Below are 25508 nucleotides of genomic sequence, written 5' to 3'. Positions count from 1 at the left end.
AGTTCTAAGAGTAGTAAACAGTATTACGTCCATGCAGTTTTGCAGAAAACGATATACCGTGTTGAGTCCTCTTCCCTGTCGGAGGAAAAACTGCGATACAACAGGAAGCAATTATTTATTTTCCTCTAAAGGAAGCTAATGAAGAACATTAGCGGAAAAGTTGACTGATAGCAAATTCGTTGCTCGCACTAGTGCGCATTTATAGTCAATTCTTATATTTGGCAAATAGAGTTAAATAGGACCATTACGATATAAATCAAACAAGCGAGAGCGCCTTTAGGTTCGAGCAAGATGTCGGTAGCCCAATAATTGTAATTTAAAATGTGTATTTGTGTACCGTTTTCCACCTTACCTACCGGAAAAATTTCTATAAACAACTACAAAAAGTTGACTCAAAATAGAAATTTGCAGAAATTTTTCTATCTTCGTTGAAACATTAATTTTTTTGTAAAAATATCTACGAAATAGCGCCACAAATCACAATGTTCTCAAATCAAGAAATTATTGCAAGTAGTATTTCATGAATATGTACAATTTTGTGAAAATTAGTACAAAACTTTACTAGTTTTACAAATTTGAGAAACAACAAAATCTTAAAGAATTAAAACATCTGCCTACTTGTAGAATATTACAAAAATTAACAACAGTGTTCCAATTCTAGCATTTTCATGTTGATTTTTATTATAACACTTTTTAGATTTACGTAGAATTTCTTAGATTCTGGCAGTTGTATTTAACTCTTTTGTAGAATTTTGTAGAATTATTTCCGGCAAGGTTGTCCTGGGCGCCGGTTTCTTTCCGGACATAACAGTTTCATTTGTAATTACTGACGACAATGATTCCATCTAAAGGTGCTCTCGCTTGTTTGTCTTATATTTAAGTTTGTCTCAAATACATGTTCAAAAACTATTTAGCAAAAAAAAATAATCCGCTCGGATGCTGTACAGATCATTTTTCTGGGTCAGAAATATTTCAAGAGATATTTAAGACGACTCTTAAATATAAGTATTGACTGTAAACAAATCTTTATAGTGCACTCGGTGCACACTAGTGCAAGCAATTAAATTTGCTACGAGAAAAGTCGAAGTATGACGCTGACGTCAAATTGACTGAAAAACTTTCGAATGACTACTCCGTAAAAGTCTACTGCCATTGACAAAATTATTAGGCAACCTCCTGACCAATACACCGCAAATCTAAGTGTGCTCCTTTTATACACGTATATGTGTAATTTGGTGGAGCACTTTTTGTACACTTTCTTCTGTTTAAAATCGCATTTATACATTGCTTACCGTTTAAAAACAATCTTTTCAAATGTATCAAATAACGTATGTCGAGTCGTATGTTGCGATTTTAAATGGAAAAAAACGTATAAAAATTTATTTTACACATTTTTTAATAAAAATTTATATTACACTTAGATTTCCAATGTATATTGTACTGAATCTAATACGAGAAAGATTTTTATTGTTTAAAAGTTGCTCACCGCATAGAAGCAATGAACGCTTTACTAAACAATTTTTAAAACAGAAATTTTCCAAGCGCTAGATTCAGTACAGTATAACCCAGATAGCACACGTAGTTCTATGAATGTTCTTCTGGAGTGCAAATATTCTTAATTTCAGATTATTCCATAAATATACACATAGATTATTACAATTATAAATCGTACATTCGTCGAGAATGTCTTTGGAATATTCGTTCTCGAATAATTTTTTAATATTCATCGAGTTTATGTATTGCACATTGTTTATTGTGTAATACACTTATCTTATGCAAAAGGCAGTGAAACCCGTGATCATACCATGTATAACCGATACGCTATATTCGATAGATTATTCTATTCACATTCGAAAAAGATTTATAGTAGTGCCCATACAGCACCAAAGCTTTCAGAAACTTTTCAGAAAACATTGTTGCAATGTTGCAATGTTTCTCAGAATATTTGGAATATTCCATAGGTCATTCTTATATATTTATCTTATGTTAGTGGAATATTCGACTCCCGTACAGCACCGAAGCTTTCAGAAACATTTTAGAAAACATTGTTGCAATGTTTCTGAAAGCTTTGGTGCTGTATGGGAGTCGAACATTTCACTAACATCGATAAATATATAAGAATGACCTATGGAATATTCCAAATATTCTTGAGGAATAGTCTTAAAATGTTGATGGGAGTGTCTTGTGCTATCCGGGGATCGATTAGAATTCCATAGGTCATTCTTATACAATTTATCTTATGTTAGTGAAATGTTCGACTCCCGTACAGCACCAAAGCTTTCAGAAACATTGCAACGTACATTGCAACCATGTTTTCTAAAATGTTTCTGAAAGCTTCGGTGCTGTACGGGAGTCGAATATTCCACTAACATAAGAGGGTGCATAATAATTTCGTCAATGGCTGTACCCCCGATGCACCGGCGTGTGTACGATGCACGCAGCTGCGAATTAAACGAGGTAAGTCTAAATAAAAGTTGACTCGTCAATACAAATGTTAAGGCGTAAAAAGGCGTCGCAAACTGAGGGTTGATTCTGTACCTTACCCTACAGTAAAAATGCTAAAAGCGAGTATAGCTTTGTCTCTTTCCAACCGTTCTCTTAGAAGAAGACAAAGCCGCTCACTTTTAACATTTTCACTATATTGCAAGATACGGAATTGACCTCCTGATGTGGGTAAGCGATTAACGCGGGTAGAGGTAATGCATGTTTACTTCGCAAATTCGAAAATGGGAGGGAAAGGAATCGCTGAGATAGGCGCGCGATGTCCGGGGGCGATGCGAAACTATCCGTCGGTCACGACGCGCAACAATGGCCGCTCCCATGGTTACGTGCACATGCAGAACCTGTTCCAAGACTCGCGTAACGCTCGAGAGAATCTTCAGCGTCCTAGACACTTACGGCTGGTTGTTAGACTCGTACGTCGTGGTACGTAATTGAAAGAGAAATACGCACCCCCCCCCTCCCCCGCCCCATTTCTCTCCTTCGAACCTATGAGTCGCATAAAATATTGTGTCGTTGCAAGTGCACCTGATACACGTTTCACACGTCTCCCGTCTGTCATCTTTCACTTAATCTTTTGGGAACAACGAAATCGACCTCGAAATCTGGCGAATCGCATTGCAGGACTTCTTCCAAGAGCAACTGTGGGAGAAACTGCCGAGCAGCTGGAGGAGCACGCTGCAAACCGTGTCGCCCGACGAGTTCGGCAAGTGGTTAGCTGGCGACATCTCGTGGTGAGCGCGCGATCTTCGTCGGCAGGCGCCAGAGGGGCTCGATTTTTGAATTCATTCCAAGGAGAAACGTAAGGCGAGAATCCCGCTCCGACAGAAAAGTTGAAGGGATCGATTGGCTGAAAGCCAGAGCCGAATTTTCGCATACGTTTCTCTGTCGGACGATTTCAAGAATCGAGCCCTAGCTATTTCGTTCTACATTTTGTGTATCATACATGTTTTCACACGGGTGAGGGGGTAGGGAACGCGCAGTCTATTCTTACTATGTCTATGGGTGTCGCCGGATGAGATTAGAAGTGATTAGAGGGTTTGATGGCGGCGACACCCTGTAGACACACAGACGTAGTACGCGTACTACTTTAGTTGCCCTGCAAGATATGGCGGTGCTCTTGCCGCTCTTTTAAGCTCAAAGCTAGCGGTCTAGTGGTATACAGAAATCCGTGGTGTCGACTTGTCTCGCTAAATGGAAAGCACCGTGGAACTGCGGTTGATGTTACACCTGACGTTACAAATGCTTCGAAGCGCTCTTATTCTCTTTCCTTTCAATAAAGAAAGGAGAAGAACGCTTCGATGCATTTGTAACACCAAATGGATTCACGGATTTCTATAATCTTATAAATCAAACGGATACTTTCACACTGAAAAAAAAATCTGGTAGATTCAACCAGTCGTCTGTTAGAAAATGGACGAATCAGAATTCCCTTTAGGATTTACCAGATTTGTAGTGAAGTCTAGCAAACTTCTGGTTATGAAATATCTTTCATGGTAAATCCTAAAGGAATTCTGACTCGTCCATTTTCTAACAGACGACTGGTTGAATCTACCAGATTTTTTTTTCAGTGCATGGATAATTATTTTACATATCAACGTCTTCTTAATGAGAGCCATAGTGTAACTAGTAGGTCCACTCTCTGCCGGCCCCTTTGATCTTCGCGGAGTGGACCTACTAGTTATACTATGACGAGAACTGAAACCACTGGAATTTGCCAAATGAGATCACTGGAATTCGTACTGACGTCACCACTCCTTGCTGATTGTCCCTTGCCTAAAAGCTCGTCGATAAGATAATCTCTATAGTTTAGTAACCGTCTAGTTGTCGATATGACCAAGAACGTTTAGTTGGCAGTATTTCTTTAGTTCAAATATGTATTTTCAGTGAAACATACGTCATTTATCGAAACACATTTTTTTTAATTAACAAATATTTGCACCCGTGACTGCCACATACAATAGAATTAAGGTCCTTTTTTTAATTTAACACTTTTTGTCAGATTAAAAGTTGAAAAAGAATTTGCTTTTATGTCACCAAGAACTCTTGTTCGGATACGATATCTCTGAGCTCTTTTTTGGATACGAAAGAATTTATTTTATACTCTACAAGAACTCGCGCCGGAAAGAAATTCTTTCGAAATTCATTTTGAGCAGATTATGTTAATAAAGAATTTAAAAAAGCGAATCCTTTTTGAGTTCGTGACGATCGCCTGTGCTATTTATGGCAACATAATTTTAGCGTGATATGATAATAATAAATACATATTTATTAGCAAATTACTAATTTTTTTTTCTTATTCCCTATGTGGAAGGAAACGTTAGATGACAATTTATGCAGTTAACAATTTCGCTATAAATCCTGATTTATTCGAATTCGAGTTTGATTGAAGTCATCCTCAGACCTCAGACATGCGATGTAACGATTTTGATAATCTTTTCCTCAGGTCTGACGCAAATACATTTTTAACGCGAACCCGAGGCAAGAAATGTATTGCGAAATATCTACCTATAATTTGACAATGCAATTTATGTTGCAGCTCTCGCGTATGGCCACTGTCGCTGCTCGCGCTTCGACAGGTCGCTAGAAATTTGCAGCTGAATAGAGATCATCGAGATGACGGGAGCGCCTGGCGATGCGACGGGGGGAAAAAGTTCAAATGCAGTTCGGAAAGTTCCGCCTTGGGAGATAAGGATGAGGGATTGCGCGACACACCCGCTGCGAGCAGGCACGACAATCTCTTTCTGAAGCACGTTAAACGAAAGAAACGGCACGAGATACAACAAATAGCGCGGGTATAGCTGCACGCATTTCCAAAGTATTTTGCCTTAGATCAGACGCGAAACATTTATATACCAGGCCCTGCAGGAGTTTATCTTTGCGCAGATATGCGCGGACTGTGCGCGCGACTCCAACGCCAGGTGCATTGTGGACGTTGGCGCGGGCGTGGGTCACTTGGCGCGATCCTTGGCGTTTAAATACGACCTACACGTGATATGCATCGAACAGGATGCATCACTGTCACAGCAGGCCAGGTAGTCCGGCATTACGTCATCGACCTCTCCAGTATTTCTTTAATTCTCAGCAATCTTGACGTATCATTAATAATCTCACAATCCCTTCCCAGTAAACACCAACTAACAATTGCGTAGCATCAATATTATAATTTCTCACTCAACAATATAAATGTAATGTAACACACGTTGTACACAACAGTTACATTGTCGAAGTCGGAAATTATATTATTGATGCTGTGCAACTGCTAGTCGGTGTTTACTGGGTTCATTGTCGCATACGCCATTTTTAATTATAGGAAATGGGATAACGAATTGTTAATGACCCTGTCTAAACATTTGCCTGACTTGCCAGCAAACGCGCCGCAACACGTGTCGATCAAACTGGGAAATATCAACGCCGATCAGTCAGGGGCGATCAGGGACATACGGGGGATGTTCCCCGATAGCTTTAATTTGACCGAGAAGCAATCCGAGTTCGGCGTTGTCGGGCTGCATCCATGCGGAGATCTCGCGGCCACGTTGCTGAGACTTTACGCGTCTCCGTGCGGGCCAAAATTCATTTGCATCGTGGGGTGCTGTTACATGAAGCTGACGTTGGAGTACGTCCGCGAGGCATCCAGGGTGAATTATACATCTTTTTACAAGTAGCCGGCCATCGCGACGCGAATCTTGGCGGCGAGACGCAAGCCCGCGGGCAGCGATGTGTTATGATCTCGGCGCTCATTTATTAGCTCTAAGAAATTAATTTCTCGTTTATTATTGATCGCAAAATGGTACGGGACTTTCTCGTTTATCTCAGTTCGTTCTGTCTTCTCACGAGTTCTGTAAAAAGATGTATAATTCACCCCGTATATCCATAGAATCGCAAGATTACGATGGCACTAAATAATGTGACGCATTTTAGAAATCCAGCGGATATTTCAAACGGCTATCCACTCAGTAGATATCTGTCGTCATTTGCAAAATGCAAATTATCTTACACAGCGCTAGAAGTGGCGTGCCATGCTATCGAGAGTTACTGCGATAAGCTAAAAACTGGGGACTATGAGGATCTAATAGTTGAGTATCGTAATACTTATTACTTATATATTATTATATATTGTTTTATTTATATATTATATATATTATATATTTTTAATTTATTATTTATTTATATTTATATTATTACGTATTTATAAATTGCGTGGTTGTAATAGTTGTGGGTGATATAATACTGAAGTGGTAGAAGTGCGTTATTAAGTTGCGCATTTTTTTTTTAGGTGCACGCTTACAGAGCCGCTCTAGAGACCATTTTGATAAAACGAAGCAGCCAGCTGCGTCGCACTCAAGTGAGGAACGTTAAAGTAAAGACGAGATCCGTTACCTTTGAACAGTTGAGTGAAATGCCCGTTACAGTTATCGAAAATTGACGCGCAGTTCATACCAATAATAATCGAGATTATTTTTTTCAGATACTGCGCGGCCGCAACCGCAGACTTCGAGCCGAATCACCGACCCGGAGGCTCGGACTTTCAAAATCCGCGGATAAAGTCTTATCTGAGCCAGTGGCGGCAGATTGTGATATTTGGAGCGTTGCGTACGATGTTGGCACCTTTGGTGGAGACCGCGGTGTTGCTGGACAGATTTCTGTATCTTTCCGAAAGTGATTTATCTCCAATACTGAAGCCTATTTTCGACCCCAGATTGTCTCCTCGAAATTTTTTACTGTTCTCAGTGAAAAATACCGAACAATCGCCCTGTTGATTATGTCAGAATTTTTTAATACTTTTTACTAAAATATAAAAATCAATTATCGAATTAAATTGAATGTCAATTTGATGAATCCTCTCTTGTTGATAAAAAAGTGCCCGTAAAAGATCAGTCGATGAGAATTCTTCAAAAATTTCCAAAACCAATTTTAGTCGCACCTTTACCGAGAAAGAAGGATTTATTGCGGAACATGGGCCAAACTCTCTTCGACTCTGGTTGTCGCGACAACTTCCGGGAATTATTAAGTACCGGCCGTGTGCCCAACATCTGTACGAGAGAGAAAGGTGAAACGGGAAGCACACGTTTGCATAAGTGCATAAGGAATTTGATTAATCCACTTCCTTATGTATTTGCTTATGGATCAATCAATTTCTTTATGCATACGCTTATGCCATGCACTCATAGACTTCTATACTATATACTACTAGACTGCTAGCTTCGAGCTAAAAAGGGAAGCAAGAGCACCGCCATATCTTGTAGGGCAAATAAAGTAGTAAATGCCTTTGCACGTAAAAACGTGTTAACCGTAACCGTAATTTTAGTCCGTGCAACCCAACTAAAATTCCGTAACCTACGGAATTATACTTGGATTGCTCCATTTGTCTGTACGTGTTGAAAACTACGATTACGGACTAAAATTACGGTTACGGTTAACACCTTTTTACGTGCAAAGGCCTTAAGTTTTTAAGCGGAGGGAGCACAAACTTTTGCATAAGTGCATAAGCAGATACATAACGAATTTGACTGGTCCATTTCCTTGTGCATTTGCTTATAGACCAATCAAATTCGTTATGCATATGCTTATGCACTTATGCAAAAGTGTGTGCTCCCCGCTTAAAGGCCTTCACACACAAAATTCCGTAAGGGCGTAAAACGTAAGCGTAAGAAAATCGACCAATCACAGTCGAGAACGTAAGGCGATAACGCAAGCAGTAGCAAATCCAATCTGTTGATTTTCTTACGCTTACGTTTTACGTCCTTACGGAATTTTGTGTGTGAAGGCCTTAACTAGACGTAAGGGAGGAACAGTAAGCGCCATATTGGTGTGGCCTACTGGAGCGCGACATTTGAAATAATTTCATTTCTTTTAATGTACAATGTACGAAATCTTTAGATAATTTTATTTCTTATAATGTACGTAGTTGTAAAAACTTGTAATATGTTAAGCTTTTCCATTTAAACAAATAAATCGTACTTTATAAACTTAATATGTTTTTAACGTGGACCAAGTTCTAGCATCGCAAGCCAATGCCCTCCGAAATATTCGCTCCACCGAAATATATACTAACTGGAACGCGCGCTAGAGCCGAGTCGTGCGTCCACTAAGGCTGGTATTACATTTGTCGTACGACAAAGTTTTTAAGCGTATTGATTGGCTGAAGGATAGTAAAATTCTCGAGTATCTAGAAACTTTCTATTCAGCGGCCAATCGACACGCTTGAAAAATTTGTTGTACGACAAATGTAATAGTACCCTAAGAGAGCATCGTCGAGTGGCGTGTCTGTCATTGTCTGGTTTATAGGGTGGTCGAGAGTGGGGACGGAAAGGTACAGTATAAACCAGACAATGACAGACGCCACTCGACGATGCTCTCTCTCTGGACGCACGACTCGGCTCTAGCGCGCGCTCCAGTTAGTCCCAGTCTACAATAGAGATTTAAGCCCTAAGCCTTAAGAAATTGACTAATCACAGTCGCGCATTCTACTCATACTTGACCGTGATTGGCCAATTTCTTAAAGCTTAGGGCTTAAATCATCTATTGTAGACTGGGACTTAGTATACTCGTATATTTCAGTGATTCACTCCGTCGGACTGTCTGATCTCCTACCTGGTTTGTATCAGATTTTTTTTCTCTTATCCTTTTTTATCTGAAGACAACTCAATATTAAATAGCTCTGCTACTTACATTATAGTACAAAAATGTATGCCTTATTAGTCTTATATCTATATGGTATGTGGTCTGAGAGACACTTTTTATAAGTCCACAGACATAATGTAAACCTGCTGCAATAATCGGGTTTGTTTATTGACCCTGTAAAATAGTCATTGTATATTGGTTATTAAATAAACGACTTCAAATACAAATCTCCTACCTGGTCGTCATGGAGTGGGGAGTCGGAACATAATTGGAGCGAGTGGCACGTCGCGGGACCAAATTAGCCAATGAACGTGCGATGCTCGGTGGGCGCATGGGCGGTATCTATGGCCAATATTCACGGTCCGTTCTTATTTCAAATTCGTTAAGCAATGCCTTAAGATGCTATTACAACTCTCGGATTGGTTTAAAATGCACATTAAAACTATACGTAAGATGATCTTAAGCACGGACCATGAAATACCGGTCTATAAAAGCTGTGCATGCGCTCTCGTCGGGTTTATCGCGCGTCGTTCAGCCACGCGTCGCATTTCGGGCTGGTCTGCACGAACCATCGCGACGACGGCCATGCGAGGCGTTCCGTGGCGCCACCAGCAGAGCGCGTCGCGGTAGCCGGTCGCGAATTCGCACGGAGCGTCGACGTTCCTCCGGTGAGAGGTCCAGTTTCCTTTAAGCCGCTCTCGCGCGTTTGTCTGTTCTCGTCGCGTCGTGCGTCCTACCGATTATTATTTTCTCCTCCTCCCCCCTTCCCCGTCCGCGTACACGAGACCGTCGGCACGGTGTTAGAGGTATCGCGAGCGGTATACACAACTCGCGTCGCCGTCGTCGTCGTTGTCGTCGTCGTCGTTGTCGCCGTCATCGCCGTCGCCGTCGCCGTCGCTGTCGCCGCTGTCGTTGTTGCTGTTCCTGCTCCCGCTGTTGCGGTAACTGTGGTGCAGCGAGCAAGTGCTCCGTTTCGAACTCGCATCGCCCGGTGTAACAACGGAGGATGGCGTTCAACGGAGACGGTCCGCACTCAAAGAGGCAAAGGCTGGAGGAGTCCGGACACAGGGTGAGTGTGTGTGCGCGCGCAAATTACTATCCACGCGCCGCGGTCGCGTCCCACGGCCGTCCACGCACCGCGTCCGCGTCCGTCCCTTCGTCGAAGGGCCGACCCCGCGCGGGCTCTTCCTCCGCGCCGACGGCGATCGAGGGGGAGGGAAGCGCGTCGCCATTTATCGGCGCGATAATCGGCGGCCGCGGGAGCACGGCGCGATGCGCCGCGCGTGTCTCGCCGCCCGAGTACGCGAGTTTTCGCAGCGACGCGCGGGGCGCCATTTACCGCGCGGGTCCCGACATACGGTTACGGCGTGTAGCGTACGTATACCGCGACGCGACGCGACGCGACGCGGCGCCTCGCGTCGCGCGTCGGACAACAACTCGCCCGTCCCTCCGCTAGACAGTCGAGAAGCGCTCCGAATGCTCCGACGCGATCGGACGATCGTTCCTCAATCGAGCGGAGTATCGTAATGTCTCTCTCCCCCCCTCCCCTCCCTTGTCCCGCTGCGAATGACGCGCGGGGCCCCCGTTCGCGTAAAATGTCCGTCGGGGCCTTTTAAAACTCGGCTTCTTTAAAACTCGCGGGAATCTCGTTCGCCCGAGAATCGCGGCCGTGGGAAGGTTATGACGATGGCAAAGGGCCTGAGCAGAGACAGATTATCGTAACCGTTTACGATTCTGTCGTAAGACGGTGTCGGAAGTCCAACGCGTTTATCGCATCGCAAGGCGACATACGTCTAGGACAGTTCTTCGTGCGTTGACTTCCGATACCGGCTTAGGTCTTACGACATAATCGGTTACGACAATGTTCCCGCTCGGGGCCCGAGGAATGATCTGTATTACATCTGTCCAAAGGCTGGTCTACAACACATGGAGTAAGGAATAGGAGTAAGGAAATAAATGCATGTTATTTCTTACTCCTACTTCAGCCCTTAGGTTGACTCTCGGTGAATCAAAATGCCATTAATCAGTGTTACAAATATTTTAAAAACCATGCCCGTATTTTAGCTTCCTTACACCAAGAGCTAGAAGTTGTGGCTCTCTCTTTACTCCAAGCTTACTCCACGTATTGTAGACGACGCATAAGTCCCAGTCTACAATAGATGATTTAAGTCCTAAGCTTTAAAGAAATTGACTAATCACAGTCGCGTATTCTACTCATACTTGACCGTGATTGGTTTCTTAAAGCTTTTTTAGCTTTGAAGCAATTTCTTAAAGCTTGGGGCTTAAATCATCTATTGTAGACTGGAACTAAAGGATCGTCCACAGTAGGTGAAGTGAGCCTGGCGTAAGAAGTAAGAGTAGGCGTAAAGAAATGCATCATTTCCATTTCATACTTCTACTTCGCCTCTGACGCTTACTCTCGGTGAATTAGAGTGCATAGTTCGACCAGAGCTATAAATATTTAAAAAATTTATGCCTGTGCTTTAGCTTTCACACTGAAGTCTACAATACATGGAGTCAGCTGGAGTAAGGAGTAGGAGTAAGGAAATAAATCCATTTTATTTCTTACCCCTACTTCAGCTCTTAGGCTTACTCTCGGTGAATCAAAATGTGCCGTCAATCAGTGTTACAAATATTTTAAAAACCATGTCTGTATTTCAGCTTCCTCACACCAAAAGCTAGAAGTTAGGGCTCTCCCTTACTCCTTACTCCACGCTCACTCCACGTATTGTAGACCAGCGCTGATAAGTACCAGTCTACAATAGAAATTTAAACCCTAAGCCTTAAGAAATTGACTAATCACAGTCGCGTATTCTACTCATACTTGACCGTGATTGGCCAATTTCTTAAAGCTTAGGGCTTAAATCATCTATTGTAGACTGGGACTAACTCCTGGTCAACAATCTTGCTTTAAGTAAGCTGTGAACCTTAAACCGTAAGAAATTAACCAATCACATTTATTGCCTTCACTCTCACCTGTGATTGGTTAATTTCTTACGGCTTAAGGCTTACAGCCTACTTAAAGCGAGATTGTGGACCAGGGGTAAAGGTTACGGTTTTCTTCCGTCTTACTGCTTACTTCCAATGTAGACGGTCCTTAACGCGTCGTCCACAATAGATTTGTTTTCTGTTCCTGCACTGGCGAACTAGTGCAGTAAGCTGGAATAAGAAAAATACACTTGTCTTACTTTAACTTATTGCACTAGTTCACCAGTGTAGCAACAGAAAACGAGCCTTATGCGTGGAGTGAGCCTGGAGTAAGGAGCAGAAGTAGGAGTAAGGAAGTCAATCAATTTTATTTCTCACTTCTGCGTCAGCTCTTACGCTTGCTCCCGGCGAATCAGATCGCCACCGGCCGTTGTTACGAATATTTTAAAAATTATGCGTGTCTTTTAGCTAAACTTTCAAATACCCATTTCTTTTTTATTAGACTTCTGAACTGCGTGTTTTAAGTATGAAAATGTTCCGCTATGCGGTCCGCAAATATGACCTAGTGTCATGTTGTGCATAAAAGCCAGTAAAAAGATTACAAGTGTAAAAACAATATTCAAACGTGTCGGTAAAAACGATGACTTTAGGATCCTCTTAAGACACAAGACAGTAAAGCCAACGGCACACGATACTATTTTTCCTACTGGATTGCTTACGAGAACCAATCAGGATTTAAGCCAACGGCACACAATACTATTTTTCCTACTGGATTGCTTGCGAGAGCCAATCAGGATTTAGCCTTAAGTCACCTGATCTAACACTCTGCATCCTTATTGGTTCTCGTAAGCAATTCAGTAGGAAAAATAGTATCGTGTGCCGTTGACTTTAGCTTTAAGCCATCTAAAACTCTGCATCCTTATTGGTTCTCGTAAGGAATCCAGTAAGAAAAATAGTATAGTGTAACGTTGTCTTTATTGAGCGTTACGTTAAACTCTAATCTACAGTGTGCTCTTTGCGTCTAGAAGCATTCTATTTTGTAGCGACTAAATACGTTTGAAAAATGCGTGCGAGTTGATAAATTGTACATTATTCGCTGTACGATCGTACGTTGTCGACAATTAAAGCGTTTCGATTTGCTTATATAAAACCGCATGTTTCTAGACGCAGAGAGCACATGGTAGATTAGGCGTAAGACAAAGATTTAAAATATAAAACATTGTCTTAAGAGTACAAGATGGCTATTCTGCTCTCTCAGGCCCTAACCGATCAGGCTTACTAAAGAGAGACGCACCATGTCCTCATATTACCTGCCTCTCATTCTACTCTTGCGGGTCCTGCGATCAGCAGTTCATTCTACTTATATGTCGATGGTTTCGTCCTCGTCTTGCACCTCAGAAATTGCATCGATCGATTTTTCTGAGCAACGACCGAAGAAATCGTTTTTTTTTTGTTCTTATCTTGCGCGAATTGTAATATTCTCGTTAACGTGTTGGGTCATGAATAATGAGTTTTCCTTAGAGACATTTTTAAGACGAAACAAAAAGAAAGTTGACATTTTAACTTCAATCGAAAATATATCTTCCGTTATTCGGTTTTAAGCTATAAATCCAGCTTTTACTCCGCATTATTTATGGAATGACCCAATAATTAATCGTTCGGAACAGCGAATTGAAGCAAACTGAATATCGAGAAATGCACGCGCTAATTTTCGCGCGAATATCGCGACGGAAGAAGAGAAAACGCTCGGTGAGTGCCGCGATATCTCGTATAAACTTGATAGAAAGCCGAGAATTTTGTTGTCAGAAGTCGCGATCAGAAAATAGAAAGCAACTTCTGCACGCCAAACGGTGCGCTCTATTCAATTTTCATCTTATCTAAAAGATACATACGCATAAAGCACATCGGGTTGGCAAGCCGTACATTCTTTTATTCATGAATTCTCCGACGAACTCTTTTAAAGTCGAGTCCCTCTTGAAAATTTTTGCAACTCGCACGAGTAACGAACGGGAAGCAACGAGCCGTCCGATAATTAAGCCTCGAGTGCGTGAACGAATAGCAAAATCTTCCTTCTCGAGTCACTTGAGCTAAACGCAAAAAAGAGATAAATAAAAAGTAAAAACTGTCGACCAATTCTTATCGAAAGACTTGGATTTCAGATTGATCGAAAACACTTCTAATCTGTCGCGAAATTAGTGTTGATTACAAAACTCGGACGACGTAAATCCTTGTATAAAATAATATTAGAATACGTATAATCAGGTTTCGGTGTCGCTTGTATTCTGAATTTGGAAGTGCTGTATATTATTCGCGCGCGCGCGAGAGAGAGATGACAAAATTATACATGCAACATACAAGACCGGGTTGATTCTCGCCGGGTGCATCGGAAAGTTGATTATGTCCCCCGTTTGTTAACTCGCTGCACTCGCGCCACATGCATTCGCATTTCGATATCACGTGAAATATTTATTAGCGCGCGGTTCACCTTGTTTATTCCCGCGCTTCGTTATGCAGGTAACGGACAGAATAATTCACGATTCGCTTTAACGGCTCCTTGCCCGGCTACCTTGTGGAAGCTCCGAAAAATTATCAGTTACGACACGCATAAATTCACCATACAAACCCGGAGTTTATGATAATTCAGTTACCGCGTGGAAACCCCAAAAAAATTATCAGTTCCACACCGCGTAAATTCATATTGCAAATCCGGAGTTTATGATAATTCAGTTAGCTTATCTAAGCTCCCAAAAATTATCAGCGTCTTAAAGCGCACATATTCAGAGGAAACTCCTCTATTACGAGATACGCTTCTAATGCGAGAGAGCAGGTTTTCAACATCCACGTTCAATCGCGAGTCTCTTTTCGCAACGATTGCACGATTTTAACTTAGTTTTATTCAATTTAATTTATTTATATTACTGCAAAAAGCGAGCTACAGGGAAGAGAGGTAACACTGAGAGACCGAAAGCAAAAGGTGAGGCACCAACAGAAAGTTGTTGTACGGTCTGAACAGATTTCGCTCCAAGAGCAATAAATTCATGGTGGAGCCAACAGATGATGCCTATTAATTTAGCAGAAACCTCTCTATCTCGTTAGGAGACCATCTCGCAAAAAAAAATGAGGGGACTTTCCTCCATATTATAAATCCGAAATTTAATAACTCGAAGTGCCTGCTCGAACGTATTTATCGAGCGACGTGGTCGCGAGCTCTGCGACTCGGGCTGATACATTTCATTCCACGTCGATTAAGTTAATTATATTAGCTCCAAAATTCGAGTCTTCGGACACGCTTTTTCGACCGCGGCGCACGAGAGTCCCGCGGCGACTCGTGGCAATCGCGACGGTAATTTGTTATCCAGGCGACGCTCCGCGACGATGTCCGCGTTATCGTTGTCGCTAACGACGATGGTGGATGCAACGCGAGGACGATACACGTGCGAGACAAAGCTCCGCGCGCGGCCTCGTGGTCGATAATTCCAGACGCGCTATCGGCGCGCGATGCGCGGCATCGCGACGGATGTTTCGCCGAGATAACCGCGACGTATCGACGACGACCACGAGGTCGCTCTACACGACTGGAGCTCGGCTCCAGTTTTTTTCTAAATTTCTTCTAACGAATTCGGTTTCTTTGCCAGCAAAATGATCTAGGGTAAAGGCGGGTATTATGGCCATAGTTTTGATTTGAGGTCATAATTTTCAAACCGCTGGTTTTTTTATTTTGTAACTTTCTGAAATTCTAGTGTATTTAATAAGCTTTGATGACAAAATGTTTTGATCAATTAAAATCTATCCATATTCGAAGAAAAAAAAGAATCTGAAAGTATGCGTTTTGGCCATATTAAACGTGGGGTGGATAATATGGCCAACTATAAAAAAAGTGTACAAAACAGTAATATTTTGCAAAAGTGAGGTATTTACTTTAATCGTAAAGTATTACTTTAATCGTACAGAACATAAACTTTGAAATATTTTAAACATACGAGTACACATTTAAGAAATGTGTATGTGTATGTCCACTCTCTCTACGTAACGCCGTGCTCTCACAATTTATTAATAAATTGTGAGAAATAACTATTTTCTTTCTTCGCTGTTATCACTCTCAGCACTGGCGTACTCTACACTTTGTTGTACTCGCTGGCCATAGTAGCTACCTTTGTCGCTGGCCATATTAGCCGCCGAGCATACATTTAATAATGTGCATTATAATTATCAAAATAATGGGCAAAGCACGATAAATTTATTATAAAAATATAGCCAAGGTTCAGGTTTTGAAATGTGTAATGAGAAAAGCCAAAATTATTTTGTTTTAATTTGAAAATCTTACTTAGTTGGAAGTGCCATGTCTCACTTTGACGTGTATATTTTGATGGTTATGGAGAACAATGAAGCACCAAACCACAAATAACAACAAAATAGAGAGATTTTTGTTACCAAACTTCAAGAATAGCTACAATAATTGGTTTTTATACATTATCGATGTTTATCAATGTTTAGAATATTTAATACGGGCGTTGTGGCCATATTACCCGCCTGGCCATAATGCCCGTCTTTACCCTATGTAGCATCCGTACGATAATTTTTTTTTGTCAGATGGTTTTTGAACGTGTATTTAAGACGAACTTAAATATGACAATGGACTATGAACAAGTCTTAGGACCAGTTTCACAAACGTCGGTTAACTGCCAACCGAAGGTTAATTGATTCTCTGTCTCTTCTTAAATAACAAGACGGAAAAAGACGGGGAGTCGACTGAACTCTGATTAACAGTTAACCGACGTTTGTGAAACTGACCCTTAGCGCGCACTGATGCAAGCGACCGGAGATTCGCCACTAATTTTAACACCAGCGCGCGCAACTATTTGTTTATAACTCCATCGGTTTTCTCCGTCTTTTATCTCGCGTAAGTCTCGACCAGTCTGACTTTCGAGGGCGAGAACCCGCTCGACCCATTTTACTTTCGCCCGATAAAATTCTCGTACCGTCAACAACCGATAGTCACGAGGAATTAATTCGCGTGCTCCGTCATCCCGTTCGGTCGTTCTCGTTTTTTCCCCACCTCGCGACCCCGCGTCGTCGACGACGCACACGACCGCCGGTCTTTCCCGCGCTTATCCCTTTAATCCCGCGACCCAGGAACCTGTTGGGACGCGTAAACCCCCGGGAAGGGATTCACCCCTTTTAGCGCGACGCAACCTCCCGTTCCCGGCGAGTCTCGGGCGCGTCCGGTCGTCGACGCGGGTCGCAACAGCCGGCCGCGCACGGTGGTGGATCGAATCGAGCTCTCGCGCGATCCGGCTGCGCGAATCGCGAGACTTTCGTTCGCGCCGTTATCGGCACCTACGCGCGAGGTCGATACACCTTTTACGTCAGATGCATCGAGTGTGCATACACCGGTCGTATTACAGATCAAACATGGATAAAGTAACGTACGCAAAAAAAAAAGCCGAGTTATCATCGGTTAAAATCGAGCGACGGCTCGGTTGCGCCACACTTAGATATCGCGGCACCGTCGTGCGTCTCGCGCGGGAGATTAAAGGCACGATATAAATGCTCGGCTTACCGGGGGTATCGAGGAGGGTTCTCGAATGATAAAACATCGTTTCGCGTACCGAGTATTAACGTTCAATATTTAATCCGGTGATAAACTAACTTTTACCTTCTTTTTTTTTAATAGCTTGCGTTCTCTGAGAAAAAAACGCACGCGTTCCCGGGAACAATATACGGGGCGTAAATCAGAATATTATTAAACGGTTTATCGTACAAACTAGATCGCTTATGGAAGCTTAAGGTATAATGCACCGCTCGCCATAACATAACTTTAAACATAAAGGTATCGTAACGGGTGGCGTATCAGGGGAAGATTACGGACTTGCATAAATGTATTAGATTACTAACTTCCTTGTATACCCAGCGGGATCAACAAGGATTTGCAAATTATTCGTCCATTCGCGCTTCCAGTGGAGTATTTGTCCCGTAATCCCGTTCGTTACTTTCCACGAGGAAGAAAATACTTTATACCTTTCTTTGCGATCCCAAGTGAGTTCTTAGCGCGAAGGTCAAAACTTCCCGTTCGTCCCTGGCTCGACATTAGATTAAACTGCCTAAAAGCCAGTCAGTGAATTGTCACAGAAAAGAAGAATTGTTAGACGACATTAGGCCGGGCAGATGGTTTATTAATTTGATTCTGACGTTTCGACCATACGGGTTGTGGTCCTTATTGAGGAATTTGATAATCTACAATTTTATTAGAGGACATGGCAACTTTAAATGTATCGATTACAAAGTGAAACCAGTCAGATTAACAAGCCAGGTGAAAGTTTACCTACAGACATTAAGTCATCCATTTGAAATTACAATCGCAAGTATTTTATCTTATTTCTCTTGTTTCATCTAGTTTTATCTCATCTTATTTTATCTTACTTTATCTTTATAATGTCCCAGCAAGGCCTAATGCCCCAAAAATGCCCAGTAATGCCCAGTAATGCCGCAAATCTGTACACCACAATGCCCTCAGCGGTTTTCCCCCTCGAGAAAAATAGTAGAACAATTCATTCCCTGAAGTCTACTATCTACAAGTTGATCAGTGAATTATCGCTGGAAACAACGAATATTCACAGTTATAAGTATAACACAGACTAATTCAGTGCTACACTTATAACTGTTTTCAGTGATAATACACTGATTGACTTTTAAAGAGTAATATGATTGATTAGTTAGATACGAGGGGGAAACCGCTGTCCAAAATCTTGCACACCAACGCCCACTAATGTCCAGTGGGCATTGCTTTATCTTATTTATCTTGTCTTATCTTATTTTATCCTTATAATGCTCCAGCAAGGCCTAATGCCCAAAAATGCCTAGTAATGCCCAGTAATGCCCAGTTAATGCCGCAAATCTGTACACCGCAATGCCCGCAGCGGTTTCTCCCCCTCGCGATTAGGGCTCGCAACCTGCCGAATCACCTCGTCTCGTTCTGTCTGCATTTCTGCGAGAATCGAGAATCTCGGCAGTCCGCGAGAATGACTCAGATTGCGATTCAGCAGACGCGGGATGTTCGCCACTGACGTAACCGGATACGGCGCGTTATCGGTCGATGTCTCGATTATTAATCGATGGCTTCGGGTACGTTGACAGCAGTCAAGGTCATCGTCATTATCTCGCGATCTTCCTCCAGTACCGTTACCGTCGATAGTCGCGCGCTGGGAAAAGGCGGTTGATGCAACAGCACACGTAACGTCTCACGTATGCACGCGCGTATCTGCTGATAACTCGAGTGTCGTCATCACACGTGTTATTACCCGCGTATTGGTTTATCGACTCGCGGCTTTCTGCACGCTGGAATTCTCATCTTTAACTCTACTCGCAAGAAGAAAGAAAGAAGGAAAGAATAATTTGTAGAAAAAAAGGATCTACATTGTCAAAAGAAAATAAATTTCATCCTCGATTGTGCCTCTCCTTTATTTTCTCTAGATTCCGAGTTTGTTCGCGTCTCGATTAAACGTGGATTGACGATTGGCCCGACGGGATGTCTTACTGGTGAAATTCTAATGGATCTGAGGGTGCTCGTTTTTTTTATCTCATTTGATAAACGTGGAGTGGGAATATCGAATAATCGTTACGGTCGAATAAATTCGCACCACTGCAGCGCGTATAATCGGTACAAATAACCTTTGAACGTGTTTAAAAAAAGAATGACACGAAGATCGCCTGAATTAAACCGGGTTCACCATTGTCAAATGTTAACGGTACGGAAATACGGACGCGAATGTGCCTCGGTCGTTGCCTGCCCTGCTTATTAATATTTCATCCCGCCTGATACCGCTCGAAGTTATAATCCGCTCGGCATATAGGTTGACATTCCATTATTATTCCTACTTGAATAATTTATCAGGCGGTTTGGAAAAATAGAAAGAATAATTTATCGGGACGACTAGTCGTGTGCATGTTTTACAAGAGACGGAAACACAGGAGACTTCCGCGTTTTTTCTCCCTCTGGTTATTTTCCACGTTGTCCGAATTTCCTTATCGGGGTGCACGTTCTACATTTAAATATTGGATTCGGTCCATAAACATTTGTTCTCCGGGCGGCAAAAATATTTTTCTCCCCCAAAATTGTCTGACGTCAGCTCGATAAACTCCTCATCATCCCGATCGCCCTCGTATCCGTCTGGAAAAAAAAAAAGAGTGGCGAATAAATATTTGCCACGGCGTCCCTCGCGTACTCGGGAGAAGATTTGATGTCGATCGTTCCTTGCGGGACATACGGAAACTCGCAGTGTTAGCACAATCGGACGAAAGTAGATCGCGGAGGCAAATTTACTTGCTCGAAAGCTTGAACTTTGGCATAAACTTCCAGAGTGGCAAATCGATTCTCTTGTTTAAACTTGCCGTACCTTATGCGCCACTTTAATCTTTAACCCGAACGTGCAATGATAATGCACGAAATCTCTATTATTTTCTCTTGCATTTTCACGCTATTTTTTTTAAAATGTTTCTCTTAATTTCCAATTTTATATAATGCGAAGGGAGATTAAAAATATGACAATACATTACAAATGTCATTCTTTTTTAAACCCCGTGAACACGTGATGGTACATTTAACGCAAAGCAGTATAAAAGTGATATGATTGTACCATTTTTATACCGACTTTTATATTAACTGCGCCTAATAGACGTTTTCTATACTATCGTGTGTTTATAGGGCAAGTAAATATAATTAATGAAATTATTCGCATTTAAAAGCCTGTACTTAACAATTGAATGCGAGTGAAAATTACGGCATACTAAATTGTATCTTCACACGCAGGTTGTCGCGTTAAGCCGTAAGATAGTTGACCTCGTCGCGTGCTTTCGATCACTCAACTTTTTTTTCTGACGAAGAACCGCTCGGTGAATGTATGACGGAAGCATAAATTTTCTATGCGCCGCGACACGTGTGTACGTGTGTATGCGTGTGTGTGTTTGTAGCAGGTAGTCACGATATTTCTCTGAAGCGAATCCACTCGCTCGCGCGAGCTTCGTCGCCGGCTTTTGCGAGCGACGTCATTCGGTGGGAGCTGCGTTTCGCATATAGTCGCAACTTTTCCAGCTGTCTGCGCCGCTCCTCGTATCATTTTACCCATTCGTCGCATATACAAAATATCCCGGTGAAATATGCTTCGGGCTTTCGCGCAGATTCATGTGCGAAGAACTCGAAAAAAGTTCCGAATCAATAGCAGTCTCAGGTATCGTTGAATACTGAACTTGCGTTTTTGAATTTCTTTCGCGCAAAAGTGAAAATTTGGCTACGAAATGGCTTATTAAAAGAGATTCTGGCCATTTCTTTTCAAACGATGATATTTGATAAAAATGTGCTGCAGAGACTTGCCAATCAGGAATTTTATGTCGAGCTCACTTCCTTTTTCGAATCCTAATCGAGCCGAATCAATAAAAAGTTTATCGGACTCGAAGTAAATTAAATTAAATCGAATTGATTCGTTAAAATATATTTTTTATCCAATGAGAATATTCTTAAAAGTCGCCAGCAGTAATTAACAACATCAGTGATTTTTATTGACCGTATCTGGCAATTTTAATAATACAGAACATTTATTGCGAAAAATATTACCTCAGCCAGGGTTTGAATATTTTTCCCAGAGTAGAGTTTTACGAACAATCCAAATAATTCGATTACTAATTGTGGGCCTCAACGTAGGTTGTTAACTGTCTTTTTTCTTCCAGAGTACCATTGCGATTCTCAGTGTATACTTACAACTGCAAATTAGTGACTATTCACTGTTTTCAGTGATAATCCACTGATTAACTTTTAGAGAGTACGCAGATATTTAATTAATCGCGATATGCAAACAAAAGTACGAAATATTTGCGAGCTATCGAAACGTGTTAATCGTCTGTTACTTTATCTATTAAATTGATTATTCCCTGTTCTTTTAAAAGATGCATTTAAATAACCAAAAGATGAATATTTGCAACTTGGCGATATTTCATATGTGTGCTGAACTTCTTTTATGGTAGCGTCACGCAAACATTAGATCTTACTCTTCTGTTCGGTTACCCGACATTATCGTATGCTCAGCTTGTTAAAATGGAAGCATACACGTCGGCAAGCGGCGGTTTCGAGGAGCAAATATAAAAATAAGCACCCACACTTTTGACCTTATGCTAAACCTCCTATTTCTAGTAACGGCCGCGTTTCCACGCCTGAACGAGAATCACGTTCGGCACCTGTTACCCTCTAACCCCCCGTTGAATGAATAAAAATACGAGCACCCAAACCGGGACCGTATTTATCATCCGCTCATCTCACCACATCGAGCGTGATAAGAGCATCCGACAGTCGCGTCTCCGTAGCCCGAAATGAATGGCCGGTATCGGTCAAGTCCGCCGTGAAGTCATGCCGTCTCTCGAGTCCCCGAAGGCACTGTTCTTTCGTTTTACGTGCTCCTCGGTGTGTCACTACGACCGAAATATCTTCACTTCGAGCGGCGTCCGCCTCAAAGTAACTTCGGAACCGGCGCACGATGATGTATCTCATGTGTGGAAAGACCGATGCTTCGTCACCGTGGCGAATGTTTGAAATCGGAGTACACAGAGCGAGGTCTCTCTCGGCTTGCTCTCGTTAATTCGCGACGCTGCACGCTGCTGGATACTTCTATGAGCGCGATTCCCGTGCACATTAATTTGCCACGGTTGCGAGGCAGCAAACGTTACATACTGTCGCCAAATGGTCCGTATTGTCGCTGATGGTAGCACAGAATTTAATTAGAGAAAGTATAATGGCGCTATTAATAATCGACGAGAACTTATTTTTATCTATCATTTCTTTTCCGCGTCATTTCTTCCCACTTTCTTCTCTCTTTCGCTAAGAGCTCGAGCAGGATTGTCGTAACCGTTTACGATCCCGTCGTGAGACTCGAGTCAACGCACAGAGAATTGTCGTGAACGTACTCTCTAAATTTTTTGGAGTGGAATCTCACTCTTTCGGAGTGAGATTTAAATACTGCCAGTCCGACTGCAGTGCAATTTAACTTTTTGAAAGAGCGCCGTTATTCACTCTTTACTTGGATCGATTCTTCAACTCGTAAAAGAGTGCTAATGTTTTAGGGCCTGGGCAGAATAGCTCTCTTGTATTCTTAAGTCACAAGACAGTTATCGTGCGTTACTTTAAGACTACGGCCCGGTCTACAATGAGTTGTTAGTCGGCAGTCAGAAGTCGGAACTGTATGTTGATCCTTTTCCTTTCTGGGTGGGAGAAAAAGGACCGACGTATAGTTCTGACTTCTGACTGACGACTAACAACTCATTGTAGGCCGGGCCAAAGATTTAAAACACAAAACATTGTCTTAAGAGTACGAGACAGCCATTCTGCTCCGCGTTCTTACTTTAATCGATTATCGTTAGCAGTATAAAATTCGTGGAAGTGGTCAGTGACACACGGTTCGAGTGAAGATTTCGCTAAAAAAATTTTAGAAAGTACGTCGCATCCCTCGCGTTGCGTCGCGAGGCGACATACGACGATTCCCTGCGCGTTGACTTCCGACACTGACTTACGTCTTACGACGGGATCGTAAACAGTTGCGACAATCTTTCTGCTCGGGCCCCAATTCTTAGCTGAAAAGTTTTGTTGAATCCTTGGGACGAAAAAATATCTTTCTGCTTGGCGAACATGTCACCAGATTACTTACAATTATTACGAGCGCTGCTGATTAGATTATGGGCGCTCGGAATAATTTGCGCGCATACCTTTGGTCAACAGTCCCCGATGTTACGACTCTCAGGCACGAAAACAATGCGTCGAGCGCAAGTAATCGAAACGATACGTCAGGCGCGAGATTCTCACGTGAGAGATTAATAGAGTATCCGTCGGCTGCGAAGGGGCGACAAATTTCCCACCACGTGGAAGTAATCTCGCGTCCTGGAGCTCCCGAGCGGTCCAATAAATTCCTAGCCTACTACCTCGTCTCAACCGGAACATCGCATTCGGCGAACTCGTGCCTCGGAATTGCAAATGAACGATGACTCGGGCACGCGCGTCTCCGTTTTCTCGACGATACGCAAATGTGACTTTCACCCTGCTACGTTAGACGAATGTCCCGCGTGGTTGTCAAGGCAAGAGAGAGAGAGAGAGAGAACGAGCCTCGTGTATTTTTTCCCTCTCGCTATTAAATACCTTATGTTGTTTACCGAGAGCAGAGATGACTTTAGACATTAATTATAACGAACTTTAATTAATTTGTCTTATAATTGTAGGAATATAACGGTCGAGCCATGACGATGGTATTATCGACAGATTTCGCACTTCCGTATATATTGTTTGCGGACGAGAGATCAGATCCAAAACGAGCGGTGGAGCATTGGACCGCGAGAGAGTCGATCACGAGCCGTGAAATAAAAAAGTCGCGGGTGAACGGTTTAAGTACGACAAGCTGTAAAAAAACGATTTTTCGGCGATTTATTTACCCATTTTATATTTGACGCAGTAACCTGTTCCAATATATCTTATTGTTGCGAACATCGGGTCTCTAAATTAATTGATAAAACCGATCAACTCCGAAGTTTTTCTACGCTGTTATTTTCTCGAGAAGAGCCGGAATTATCGAAGTTCTATGTTGAAAATATTAAATGTTTCATAATGCAGTAATAAATTTATGTTCGCAGCGTGGAAGCTGCGGTAGCCTTAAAGCCGATCCTGCCGGCACGTTGCTCAGTCAGAGGTCTTTCTAATTACGGAGGGTTAATCTTTTGCGGGCGTATTATGTCTGTATGTAGGTCACGTTAACGGGGGGAGATTTAGAAATAATACATACACCCTGTTAAAGAACAGGATATCTGACATTAGAACGGAATTTTACGGGAATTATAATAAATTCTCGTACTTCATGAATTTTACTTTAATATCCTCCTTCAAAAATATTTTCGACATTTATACCCGTTGGTTGTATCGCAGAGAAATTTATTTATCCGACGATACGATATTTTTTCTCTTTCATATCGTATTTGCCGTGAAACGCCGCTGATTGGGGAAATGATTGGAAATCGTGGCTAGAATTACACAAGAGTCGGGCTCTAAATTTGTTACGTAAGATGGAAAGGCGGGGAAGGATATCGACAAGCTGAAATCGCGCTTTTGCGCGAATCGCGCGTGGATTTCGTCGGACGCGCTATTTCGAGGCGGAAGTGCGCATATTTTTTTTTCCTTGCTACATTTATTTCGGTATTTACGCGGCCCGAAATAGCCGCACCGAAATAAAGTCACCCACCCTCGTTAACGAACCACGCCTTTCAGGACCAGTTCTTTAAAACCGGCATTACGCAACGCGCGTATGATCGCCGAAAATCTGCCCGCGCCTCCTTTGTCCTCGCTAGGAAAATTCCCTGGCAGCGACGAGGCGGGCGCAGTTTTGTTAGTCGTTTTCAACTCGCGGGCGTTAAAAGGAGAGGTCGGTCAAATAAAACGG

At 42.4% G+C, this 25508-nt stretch overlaps 2 protein-coding genes across 3 annotated transcripts in view; both read left to right on the top strand.

Annotated features, from left to right (window-relative positions):
• The first annotated feature begins 1927 nt into the window (after window positions 1-1927).
• On the top strand, window positions 1928-8023 carry LOC105563019 (protein RRNAD1-like). Its single transcript, XM_012014266.1, has 8 exons — window positions 1928-2925; window positions 3124-3233; window positions 5039-5294; window positions 5386-5534; window positions 5813-6115; window positions 6421-6574; window positions 6776-6888; window positions 6968-8023. Exons 1-8 carry the CDS (start codon window positions 2809-2811, stop codon window positions 7257-7259), a joined length of 1494 nt encoding a protein of 497 aa, XP_011869656.1. The 5' UTR covers window positions 1928-2808; the 3' UTR covers window positions 7260-8023.
• A 2026-nt stretch (window positions 8024-10049) lies between these two features.
• The window catches only part of LOC105563018 (heterogeneous nuclear ribonucleoprotein L), a 190765-nt gene continuing 175306 nt past the window's right edge, over window positions 10050-25508 (top strand). For both annotated transcript variants that reach the window (XM_012014265.1, XM_012014264.1), the window contains exon 1: window positions 10050-10192. In XM_012014265.1, the coding sequence (XP_011869655.1) occupies window positions 10130-10192 (63 nt within the window). In that variant the 5' untranslated portion in view covers window positions 10050-10129. The remainder of the gene's footprint in view (window positions 10193-25508) is intronic.

This window comes from Vollenhovia emeryi, unplaced genomic scaffold, assembly GCF_000949405.1.
Source record: "Vollenhovia emeryi isolate VEMERY1.0 unplaced genomic scaffold, V.emery_V1.0 DF939181.1, whole genome shotgun sequence".
Classification (NCBI taxonomy): Eukaryota; Metazoa; Arthropoda; class Insecta; order Hymenoptera; family Formicidae; genus Vollenhovia; species Vollenhovia emeryi.
Note: the sequence above shows the minus strand (reverse complement) of the source record. Positions and strands in the feature narration are given on the sequence as shown.